Source organism: Nilaparvata lugens, chromosome 3 (genome assembly GCF_014356525.2).
Source record: "Nilaparvata lugens isolate BPH chromosome 3, ASM1435652v1, whole genome shotgun sequence".
Taxonomy (NCBI): domain Eukaryota; kingdom Metazoa; phylum Arthropoda; class Insecta; order Hemiptera; family Delphacidae; genus Nilaparvata; species Nilaparvata lugens.
In genome coordinates, this window is record NC_052506.1 from 3933372 (window position 1) to 3946338 (window position 12967).

The window sequence follows — 12967 nt, forward strand, 5'->3', positions numbered from 1 at the left end:
TTTAATGCATCTCATGACAAACTTTAGCTTGATGCACATCTGGTGAGGCACGACCGCGCGATGCGGCATTTTTATTTATATAGATAATTTTCCAACTGCAAAATAAATAATTTAATAAAAATCAATTAATTATGAACACCGAAGACAGCACAATTATTCAAAACAAAACAATGTCTTTAGATCATGTAAATCTTTAACCTGATGCCGCACTGCTGGATGGTTACACACAGAACAGTAATTTTGTTTTTAGTCAGGGCGTTTAGAATAAAATACATGGGCGGTTATGGAGCAGCACACACTCTTGTCTACTATCTATCGACGGCTGTTGGATGACGCAATGATTATAACAGCTGATTTTTATTTCTGTGTGTGGCCAGCTCACAAATCTTCTCCCATAAGGATTACATGTAAACTTTGAAGGACCGTAGGAAAGATTCCTGAAGTCAGATTATGAATTTGATAGGCCATAAACCTGGTCCTGAACATAACGAACACAACTAAAAAAATCATCAAATTCGGTGAACTCATTAAAAAGTTATTGAATGTCAAAATTTGAGGCTCGATTTTTTTTATATAGATTTCTATGATTATGTATGTATATTTTAATTATTATTGTATTAATTATTGGAACTTTTTTCTAGTGTATTTTAGCAAAATAAAGTTTCTTTCTTTCATTTCATTTTTATTTCACCACCTACATCACAAGGATGAGGGGCACGTCAAGGAAGTCAACCACACTCTTCACTGGGAATTTCTTCAGTGGATTGTCTAAAAGGTATTTTTTCAGAACTTGCTTGAATGGTTTAGGCTCTTTTATACTTTTTATATTATGTGGCAGGCAATTATAAAAGCGGAGACCCTGTGTATGTGGCTGTCTCTGTGTTTTTAGCAGTCTACTGTATGGGAGTTCGAAATCGTTTTATCCTCTTGTATTATGTTCATGAATATTGTGTCTACATGGCCAAACCGTTACATACTTTTTTATATATAGAATTGTCTTGTAGATGTAGAGGGATACTACTGTAAAAATTCTGTCTTTTCTGAAATAAGGTGTGCACTGAGCATCATATGGCAAACAGTTCATAATCCCTATTGATTTCTTTTGTAAGATCAGTATTTGTTCTATGTATGTGTGCTGTGCGCTTCCCCAGGCTATTATGCCAAAACTTATGTGTGAAGCAAGGAGCGAATGATAGGCCATCATTGCAGTGCTTTTATCATCTATATTCCTTATTCTTCTTACCCCATAGAGTGATGTGGATAGTTTGCTACACAGTGATTCAATGTGCTCCTGCCATGTTAAGTTTCAATCCAATATTATTCCCAGGAATCATGATGGTCCTTGCCTGTGTTTGAAAGTTTACTATGGTACTCTTTAAACTGTTTATAATTATTTAATTTTAATTCTAACAAGGCTTTTTTCCTTAAAGCAACGTGTTGCATCTGAAAAGATACACAAGGAGCTTTAATGTATCTTTCCATAAGCAACAGATGCTCTTTTGTATCTTCTCAAAAGCAACGTGTTGCATCCGGAAGGATACACAAGGAGCTTTTTGGAGTTACGTCCTTTTAGCTCAACTTATTGGGTGAATGCCAAAAATTTAATATAAAAAAAATATTGTTGTATATTTTTTTGATGAATAAATGTAATACTTTTTATTATTTTTGAATAACTAGCGTCCACTCACTTGGGCTTGTCCCGCCTAGCAGTGGCGGGAGGCGGGGGGCACGCCCCCTTGTGGAACACCCCCGTCACCTTAATGCCCTCACTCCACACGCCGTGCATGCTGCCCTCCAGTCGGTCCCCTCCAGCCAGCACCAGGCTACCCCTTCCGTTCAGTACGCCCGCCGACTTCATTTCACCCTCAAAGTACGCACCATCGTCCATCATCATCAGCGCTTGGCCCTGCCGAAATCCACACAAAAATAAGTTGGATTCGATTGAGTACTATTTACATTCTAATAGGATTGATATTGCATGCTTGGTTGAAACCTGGCTCGAAATTGATGAGGTGGAGTCGTATAAAATTAAAAATTACTCAGTTGCGAGTTCATATTATAGGTCTCTCAGGAGACATGGTGGTTCAATTATTTATGTTGAAATAGTATATTTCGCACCTAGGGCCGAAAATGAGACTTTTCCGGCTCGAAATCGGTTTTCAAGTCCGAGGCCGTAGGCCAAGGACTAGAAAAGATTGAGAGCCGGAAAAACATTTTTGCCCATGGTGAGAACGTTATTTTTCGCCACACAGAAAAATAAACAATATAAATATGAGAATAATTGTTTATTAGGCACTTCCGAAAGCAAAACAGGAAGGTCATAGCTCTAGCAAATCTGAGGTAATCTGAATATCAGGAAATTGTCCAAGGATGTTTATTTTTTATTCTGATTTGTCTAAATAAACTAAAAGATTATGTTCAATTATGTAAGAGGTTGAGTTTATACTTTGTATTCTTCCAAATTACAATAAGATGATGATATTATTATAAATGTTTTGATTCTTGAATAATAAACACAAATAATGAAAAGTTTTTTGATCAGCTGTTTTAGCACACTTGAAATTTGGCAAATCTGAATGTCAACGTCAACAATGTTTGTTGTCGTTGACTTCGGAAGTTTAGGTTAGAAGTTCTATCCTACTCTGAAAATCGAATTTGAATAGTTTTAATATATATCTTATCGTTTTTTATTCATCCAATAAATGATAGTATCTTATTGCAGAATACTTATTCAATTCTAGAAGCATAACTGATTCCGTTTCATAAACCATGTTTTTGTAAACACGTCACATCAAATCAGAATCAGCTGACTTCAAGGTTATTTTACAGCCCTAGGGCCGTAAAACTTTTACCGGCTGGTCAGAAAACAATCATTTCGGCCTCCATATGACGCACGAAAACCAGCTCATTACATCCAAGTGGGGCGAAAACAAAATTACATTTAAAACACTTGAGGTTATTAACAGTATGTCTCTGGAAATGTTTATTGAAGTATCAGCGGTGTTGCTAAACGAGTATAATACTATAGTGGTATCGCTTTATAGACCTAATACAATTAATACACGGCAATGTTTTATGATCTTCATGGAAAAGTTGGCTTGCATTCTTGAATATTTGAGTAAACAAAATTCTAAAATAGTTTTCTGTGGAGATTTTAATTATGATTTCAAGAAAGGAGGTGACATTGTTTCTGAACTGAAAAATATTTTTTCCTCCACCTACTGGCTAAAGTACTTAGGCTACTTTACTCCCTGAAACATAATACTAAAGTGTCACTTTTTCGCTCTCGGTAGTAAAAAACAGAAAAACTCCCTAGGGAGTAAAAGTGACTCCATTTAAATAACATGGGAAGCATCTCTATTTTAAAAACTTACATTATAATAGGTTAGAAGGTCTAAGCTCAGATGAGAAATCATAAAGAGGTGTCTGTCATTGAGTCAACTGAATTCAATACCACAACCAGAAATTTGATCAACTCATGAAATATATGTTGTATGATATTATATTCTTAATATTAGTAGACGATAAAAATTATACAATTTTTAAAATATCTTATTCTATTCAAAATACCAGCCAACAAATATTTTTGATCTGCAATTCAAATCTGAACCGCGTGATCTGGAGTCAGCCATTTTTGGTAGTGCCCAGCTGATATAATTGTTACAACTTTAGCCGATAGATAGCGCAATCGGCAGTGCCAATCAGACGGCCGGTTTTTAGGTTTTAGATTTTAGGTTATGTTGTTAGGAAACATTGTCACCAATACGTAAGTTATTAAAATGATTTTATTTGCAGTTTCTATAAAAAAATGTAGATGGAGGAAAAATGTTGTGTACATCACAAGTGAAAAATACTTTTTCTCCCTCAGGAAAATTGTTGCCCTCGCCTTCGCCTCGGGCTTCAAACTTTTCCTCAGGGAGAAAAAGTCGTACTTTTCACTCTAGATATACAAATAACTATTTTATCTAATGGATTAAGTTATTGTTTTGAGGGTATTACTAGGCCTGGGAAAAATTATGACACGTGCATAGATAACATTTTTAGCAATGTGGAAAATCATTTTTTGTCTTGTGAAATAGTAAAAACTCTTGTTTCTGATCATTGGGCTCTTCTTCTAGCAGTCGAATGTGAAAATGAAGGTAAAACTAAGAAATAGTATATTTCGCACCTAGAGCAGAAAATGATATTTTTCCAGCTCGAAATCGGTTTTCAAGTCCGAGGCCGAGGACATGAAAAGATTGAGAGCTGGAAAAACATTTTTGCCCGTGGTGCAAACGATATTTTTCGCCACACTACAGGTATTGCTGACAAAATAAATAAATAATACAAAATAAAGAATACTCGTTAAGTTATCGTACCTATCTCTTGATTTTAATGGTAGAAGACTTGCAGTCAGGATTTCAGATTCTTTTAAAATTTCACTTGGAATATCACGGGCGTCGTCATCTTCAAGCATTTTTGAAAATTCGGAATGCGCTAATCAACAATAAAAATTGTTGCGAACGAATGCTGAATTATTTTGAATAGAGATTCGAACTGAAATCATGGCGACTTCAGCTGATGAAGAAAGTGGACACTCGCCCGATCTAGCGGATGACTTATTAACTACGGACTTCCATTTTAGCGGCTAGAAAGAGTACGTTTTCCGGCCTAGGCCAGAAAGAAAGCATTTTCCGACGTCAGACAAGAGTCGTCTGCAAACAAGGTCTTTCAGATCTACGTAGGGACTGGAAAACAGCTGCTTTCTGTGCAGTGTGGCGAAAAGATAGCTTAGGAATACCCATGTTGTTGTGTATCAAGTTGAGGTGATACTGTATCATATTGTGTTGATACTGTATCATGTGTGGTGACAGTTGAACGTTTAGTGCGTAGCAGGAATAACAAAAACATTTATGCTTATGAGTGTCTACTGAGTGCTGTAGATTGGTATAAGATTTATCTGAATAATTCATTGGACATGAAGGTTGATTACTTTCTCGAGATTTTTTTAAATGTAATAAATAAAGCTTTTCCGCTTAAAAGAGTTGGGGATAAGACCACTTTGCCAAAACAAAATAGAGTATACAATCCCAAGTTGAATTGCTTGAAGGATAAATGTGACTGGCTTTATGATATATACTCAAGAACAGGTTCATCTCATGCTAAAGCGCTGCTTAACAAATATAAGAAATCGTTTAAAAAATCGCTTTAAGAAACTAGGCGCCAAAAGAATGACAACTTCATAGAATCTTCTAGCAATAAGAGTAAAGCGTTAAGGAGTGTTATAAATAGTGAATGTAATAAAGAGGGTCAAATCAATGTATCTGATAGCAAATTAGATCCATTTGAATTTAATAATTTCTTTATTGATAAGATCAATGAAATTGTAAAAAATGTGTCTCAAAAAGTGAGGAGCCAGAACTCTACCAACTATTTGTATAGTAGCTTATAATAATAAATATTTATTCAACCAATAAAAATAAATAAATTACATTACAATCACATTCAAGAACACAAACGCATTTCACAATCATTAAACATTCAACAATGAAATAATAAATAACAGAACTATGTGTAGATAAAATAAAATAAAATAATACAATATTTAAAATAAAATAAAATAGGATATAATAATGAATGATAATACAATGAAAGCTTAAAACCATATTGTTCATTTAAGGCTGTGCAAAGGCTAAAAATAAACTTTCTACTCGTGATATTTTTCAAAGTTTGTCGATTTGTATATCATCAAGCTATCAAAATGAAAGAGTTTTCTTAGGAAAACATTTTTTTCTGATCATTACTTTTTGAGATATGAGCACCTAAAGTTTAACTTTTTGGGACAGAACATTTCAAATTCGGTAAGAGATAAATCCATGAGATTTAATGGATGGATTCTTCATGGTATTGTTAATCTAGTAAAACAAAAATTTTCTGAGAATATAAATTTTTGAAAAAGTTATTCAATTTACCAAACTCAAGTAAAACTTATTTTTAGTGAATTGACCAACTCTCTTAAAAATTGATATTTTCAGAAACGTTTTGTTTTACTAGATAAAAAATACCATGAAGAATCTATCCCCTAAATCTCATGGATTTATCTCTTACCGAATTTGAAATGTTCTGTCCCAAAAATTTGAACTTTAAGCGCTCATATCTCAAAAAGTAACGATCAGAAAAAAACGTTTTCCTGAGAAAGCTTTTTCATTTTGATAGATTGATGATATACAAATCGAAAAACTATGAAAAATATCACCAGTAGAATAGTTATTTGTGCAACTAGTGCGCAAAGTGACAGTTTGCTGCACCGAAAGAAACGTTTACGCCCGAGCCGTAGTCGAGGGCGGAATGGTTTCTTGAGTGCAGCAGAGGAACTTTGCGCACGTATTTCACATTAAGTTTTTCCTACAGTTACCATTGAATATGAAAAGTGGGTAATTATGGGTAAAATTGCCTGAAATGCATCAAATGTTTTTCTGTGTAATTTTATTATTGATAAAAACCTTAATCCTAAAATCCTAAAGTCCTCGTTGTCCTTGGTTATAATATCTAATACTAATAATTAGCGCGTTGTGCTTGGTTGCACCTCTGCTCACTATAGCAGCCACAGCAGTCACTGTTACCAACTTCATTTTGATTTTGCTGCATTGTTGCTCCATATAACCTACTAAGTATTTTGCGTTGCCATGTTGCAAATCTGGAGTGCAGAAAAATTTTTCCCGCACTAGAGCGGAAAAGTGATTCTTTGCGTTCTGTAATCAGTGCAGCAATGGCCACTTTTCAACGTAACTGTAGGAAAAGTTTATTTTTAGCCTTTGCACAGCCTCAAGTTTAGTTTAGTTAATAGGTAAGTTGAAAGCGCTATCAATACCATTAAAGCAGGTAGATGTGAGGATGTTTATGGAATAAACACCTTGGTTGTAAAACTAGGAATGATTATTTGAGTGATGATTTGACTCATATTATAAACAGTTGTATATTGAGCTCCATCTTTCCAGATGCACTTAAACGTATAAAAGTGATTCCCATATTCAAAAAACGATGCAAATCTGAGTGCAATAGTTTCAGACCTATTTCACTTGTTCCTATTATTCCCAAGGTGTTTGAAAAAGTATCAAATAAACAAATACTTCAGTATTTTGAAGTCAATCGTCTTTTTAGTGACTGCCAATATCATGAATTTTCCCGAGGGAGAAAAATTCTCCCTCAGGAAAATTGTTGCCCTCGGCTTCGCCTCGGGCTTCAAACTTTTCTCTCAGGGAGAAAAACAGTACTTTTCACTCTAGATATACAAATAACTATTTTAGTATACTTATTTTTAAACTATTGTAGCTTATAATTATGTTCTGGGTAATTAACATGTCTTATATTTTGAGCTGAAAGAATGAAAGATTGCAGAGTACTCACAGTCAACTCGTTTTGGGAGAAAATGCCTTCGTAATAGATGCCATCTCTTGTTATAATCAGTCCATTTCCGTTTCGCACGTTATTATTCCAGCAGCCCATATATTTCTCCCCTGCAACAAAATTGAGAAAAGATGAGTTATCACAGCACTGTCAATTCAATAAAATCATGAAATTATTGATATTATTACAATAACAAAATTATCAGTATAATATAGTTTGAGACCTTAGGGAAATGGTCTTAAAACAACTAAATTTATCAGCTATATGAATTTTCTTATCCAGCACAAGAATGATGTTAATATAGACTGGTAGGCTTCCTTGCTATTTACAACAAATTGATGTTATGCTGCCTAGTGACACAAATTTCATTGTATCTCTGTTATGATTTGTCCGATTCTCATTTTTCTGGTGTTCACTGATTGTAAATAAAATTTTCTAAAAAAAATGTTTTTGGTAAATTTCTCTATCTATCACCGTTTTCCCGCAATTTTGGATTGAAAGTTTAAAATGGCCGCCATTTTGAATTTTCGAATTTGACAAAGTTGAATATTTGTTTGTTCTACAGTTCATCTCTCTTATTTGAACGTACCAACCGATTTTTATAGCGATCGGTTGGATAACTTGGAAGAAGAATAATATTTTGTAAAAAATACAAAATGGCGAATATCTCATAAACGAAGCGTTTTAGGAAAAAAACTATTCTACATTTTCTCTTTGTTTTGACCCATAGAACTTATTCCCGAAGTTTGGCACTTTACTTTTAGGACACTCTGTAGATTGAGAATACTTGCATCTACTATATAGAAGGTGGTGGAAACTGAAAAGTGGCAAAAATGTCTTTCTATCATTTCCACTGACTATATAACGAGAATCTCACTATAGAAATGTTGTTGTAACAACAACCTAATAACTGGACATGGCCACTTCAGAAGTCAGATGTGTATTACTAGTAGTTCTGTGAACAGTAGACCTCGCGCTCAGTAAGCTACATTGACCAGTTGCTATGTTTTCTCAAAAATTAATAAATAATTTATCAATTGAAAATGTCTAGAAAAAATCCTAAATAAACATAGAGCTTTCTGTCCTATCGTACCGTGACGTGTCGTCCCGGAATGTGAGTGTGAGCGCTGTTATCAGGTCTGGCTGCAACTGTCTACAAGACTACAACGTTGATGGAAAGATACATTTTCAAGATGTTCGATGTCAACGTTAGTAGACAGAAGGTTGATCACTCACAGTTGTAAGATTCGAAGTGGTGGGGGGAATGCCAGCGTGACGTCACGTGTAGTAAAAAAGTGATAAGAGTAACCACACTGAGCATACAGTTTATTCACTGTACATCTTCAAATACATCGTCGTTTAATCCCCTCAAGATTGACCTAGAACTTAACAATTCTCCATACTTATAGCGAATTAATCACCTATTCTAATGATGTTGTTTAATATTTCAAGTTCATTCAACTTGTATGAATAAAATGAAGTTGAAAGTTTTTCAAGAATCTAAACACGTGACACGAAAAAGTTAATAAGCTGGAAAAGCGTTAGTAGACGACGTTATACTAATATAATATTTCAGATTAACCCATAAAAATCTTGATAAACCAATGCATTGCAATAAAACAATAAACAGATCCCAATAAATCCAATGAATTTCATTCATATAAATGCACTGAACACATGCTGGTATCGAGCACATGTTCTACGAGAATCAAATAATATCTCATCCCCGAAATTCACAAGCTGATGTATAGCCAAACTACAAAATATAAACACGACCTAGAAGATAAAGAAACCTTAAGGGTTTGAAAGGGAAGTTTAGGAGGTGGGTTTTTTGCTTTTATATTGCTAAATGCTTGTTATTATTCAAATGTTTTGATAATTATTGTAAAGCAGAAACAGAAAGCTTGCATGTCAGAAAATGTTTGTGTTATATAATTTGACTATAGGTCACCGTATGATTTTCAAGAATGCGATATTCTGCTTACTCTGTACTACAGCCTACGTCACGGCTGCAGTTCCCCCACTCCAATTGCATTTCAACTAAAATACTATAGATGAGTGACCAACCTTCTGTCTACTAACTTTGGTTCGATGTTTTTGAACGGGTAATATTATGATCAACTGTCTACAACTAACGATGATGGAAAGATACATTTTCAAGATGTTTGATGTTTTTGATCGGGTAGTATTAAGCTGCGTACACATATTCGTGCTTCCAACCCGCACCGAGCACGCTCCTCCCTCGTACCGCCCTCGTACCACCATCGAACCACAGTCGGACCGCCCACGCACCCATCATGAACGTTACGGAAGATGTTAGATCTTCTCGCGTTCCCCGGTCGAACTACTCTTGCTCCCCGGTCGATCATCAATCGCTCTGCTGGAGTGACGTTCGGTTGCGGATCAGAGCGACAGTCTGTACGCACCTTTATAGTCCACTAAACAGCTGATTTATGATAAATAATTCTATAGACTGATTTTTACTCTAATATTAGCGTATGAAGGAGGATCCTTTTTCCTTTTATATTATCCTTGAAATGCAAAATTTCCAAAAACCTTGTATATATACGTCGACGCGCAATTTAAAAAGGAACATACCTGTTAAATTTCATGAAAATCTATTACCGCGTTTCGCCGTAAATGCGCAACATAAAAACATTTAAACATTAAGAGTAATGCCAAACCGTCGACTTGAATCTTAGACCTCATCGCTCGGACAATTATTATTATTTATTTCATTGAAAATCACAAATCATAATTATAATATATAATAAGATTGAGAGAAGAAAACAGGCATAGCCCAAAACTATCTTCTTCCAATTTTTTATGAATAAAAGATTTATCAGTATTATTATTATTATTTTTTTATATTTGAGTGATGAATTTCCTTTATGTATTATACTCCATTATTATGTGTCATTATCACTATTTTAGTATTAATAAGTAGTTGGTTATTTTCTTACATGTGGAAATAAATAAATATATTATTATTATTATTAAGTTTCAAAAAAGAATGAGGTAAAGATTTCACTTTTCACTTCAAAAAGTCTAATTTCCAATTCAAAACTAATGACTAGACTGAAAATTAAAATTTTGATATTCACAAACTAATTAAAAACAAAAATATTTCACTCAAATCTCTAGGCTTATAGACTTTGTGATTAGACTCGCTAGTGTAGGCTTTGTAATCAGTCTGCAGAGACTGCCAAGCATATCATAATGGATTGCGAGAGACTAGGGGCTCTGCTTGGCTGCAAGCAACCAGGTGATGAATTGGTTGTTAGTATGGGGGAAAAAACTCCTGAATCTTGTAAAGGACAGAGGTATTGGTTTGCCCAACTAACGTACTTGGGACAAACAATAAATTTCGGTTGACGTGTGAGGTTCTTGAGATCCTTGAGTCCGTCCCTTCAAAACATAACCTACATAACCTGAAACCTTAGACCAGTTATAGAATAGACACGCTGGGAAGTCTAGCCTCTGAAGCCAACATCTACTGCCATATCGCCCCATCGTGACGTCAGCATCAGATAGAAAACTTTCAGATTGTTTCTATTTCCGATGAAAGTAAATTATTATTTATGAGAATGTGTAAGCACAATGTGCCTTCACCAATTATGTGAGGGGAATAGCTATTATAACAAAAGAGAACAGAATAACTAGAACTTTAATTAATGAATCTTTAACATATATATATATATATATATATATATATATATATATATATATATATATATATATATATATATATATATATATATATATATACATTTAAACAAAAAAGATTAATTTTATTATAAAAAACATTATTGATATGAATTTTATGGGAAAACACTCGCTTGCTGCTATTGATGATTCAATCTTGTGGCTATGAAAATTTAAGAACAATGATTCAGTAGTCACCTACCTTTTTGAAATGGCTTCCCCCTTTGGCATCCACTGGTTTAATCGCGACTTTAGTATTTTAAAAGAACAAATATTAACTGAACCAATGAATAGGCTCAGAACCCGTCTCCCTTAACAATAAAATTATTTTGACGTGGCAACGTCTTATAAATTGGTTTGCCGGGAGACACTTCAAGAAACTGCGTTACGTTCCCACGTTATGCGCTCACAATGAGAGCGAGTGAGAGCGGTCGTTTCGGTTCACGGTCGTCTGGAAAGAGCACGAATAGGAGCAGTGGCGAGCAATGCCGCACCAACCCGAAGGCATTCACCTGGAGAGAGAGAGTGAAACGGAGCAGTCAACCTGCGCAGGCGCCGCAAGTAATCTCCTGCGACTGCGCCACTAATTCAAAATGTCAAGTCAATGGTTGTCTCTCTCGCTCTTAGGTGGGCGCGGGCTAACCATGCCCGAGTGGAAGGGACGCGTGCCTCTCACTCACTCTCATTGTGAGTTATTTATTTCATCCTTCTTCCTACTATACGAATGAATATTCACATTAAAATTATTTTACCACTCAAAGTCGTTGTCGCGTAAAACTTTCGCCCGTATACCGACTTTACAGGCAACCATGCAATTTGTTTATTTTTTAAACTGCCCGATCTGTGACAGAATAACAGTATTATAAAACGAAACGAAATCTAGCCTTTTTCACTGGATCAGTCGTACTTAACTCAGAAACTCACAGTCCTAACGAACGAGCTCTGCCCAAAAGTTAAATTTTGGGTATTAATATAAACTCAGTCAATGCCAAACATGAAAGCCATTTCAAGTACATATTTTTATCTGTCGCACAAGCGGCACGTTTGTTATTAGAAACAAAAGAGAAGCTACGTTAATTTTGACAACAAATGAAATAAAAAATTTTTCTGTCAATGACAAGATTGTTCAAAGACAAAAACACTGTTCATTGAACTTTTTAATTTAAAACTCTAAAATCTTGATCAATATGAGATAAATATATGATTCATATATATGTCCCATATGACCAGGTGACAAATGGTAAACTCCCGCTGCGCTCCCGCTGAAATAGACACAATATGCTATGGAAAACAATGTAAACAAACTCTACAGAAAAGTTTTCTATATGATGACGTCACGATGGGGCGATATGGCAGTAGATGTTGGCTTCATCGACTTTCAGTATGAATATACAATGGGGCGTGTCTATTCTATACAACTGGTCTAAGCCTGAAACATAAAACATAACCCAGATAACCTGAAATATAAAGCATAACCTACCAGTGGTGATGTCATCCATAACACCATAGCCCTGCTTTTGGCCGGCCACCCACTCGCCGCAATATGTGTAGGCCGAATTCGTCATAAAATGGCCGCTCTTCAATGTGCCGTAGCCACAGGCTAGACCGTCCTTGTAGTAACCTTCATACACGTCACCGTTCTGGTATCTGACAGCCACAAAAAAATTAATTTATTGTTCACAAAAATAAAAAAAATTACATCCAATCATTCATACATAATGAAATATTCTGAATTCATTATAAATTTAAATTTTAATTTTTATTCTAAATTTAAATTTATATTCTAAATATTCATTTTGAAATATTCTATTCAGCTGACCCTCGATAATTCGACAATTTTTAATCCGACGTACTCGGTAGTCCGACGCGCTGCCGA

The 12967-nt window shown here is 34.9% G+C and overlaps 1 protein-coding gene across 1 annotated transcript in view; it reads right to left on the reverse strand.

Annotated features, from left to right (window-relative positions):
- Positions 1 to 12967, reverse strand: part of LOC111057945 (alsin) — an 82261-nt gene that overhangs the window by 22598 nt on the left and 46696 nt on the right. Inside the window, exons 10-12 of the mRNA XM_039425301.1 lie at positions 12572 to 12738; positions 7387 to 7496; positions 1689 to 1906 (exon numbers count right to left, since the gene is read on the reverse strand). Coding sequence (XP_039281235.1) covers positions 1689 to 1906; positions 7387 to 7496; positions 12572 to 12738 — 495 coding nt within the window. The remainder of the gene's footprint in view (positions 1 to 1688; positions 1907 to 7386; positions 7497 to 12571; positions 12739 to 12967) is intronic.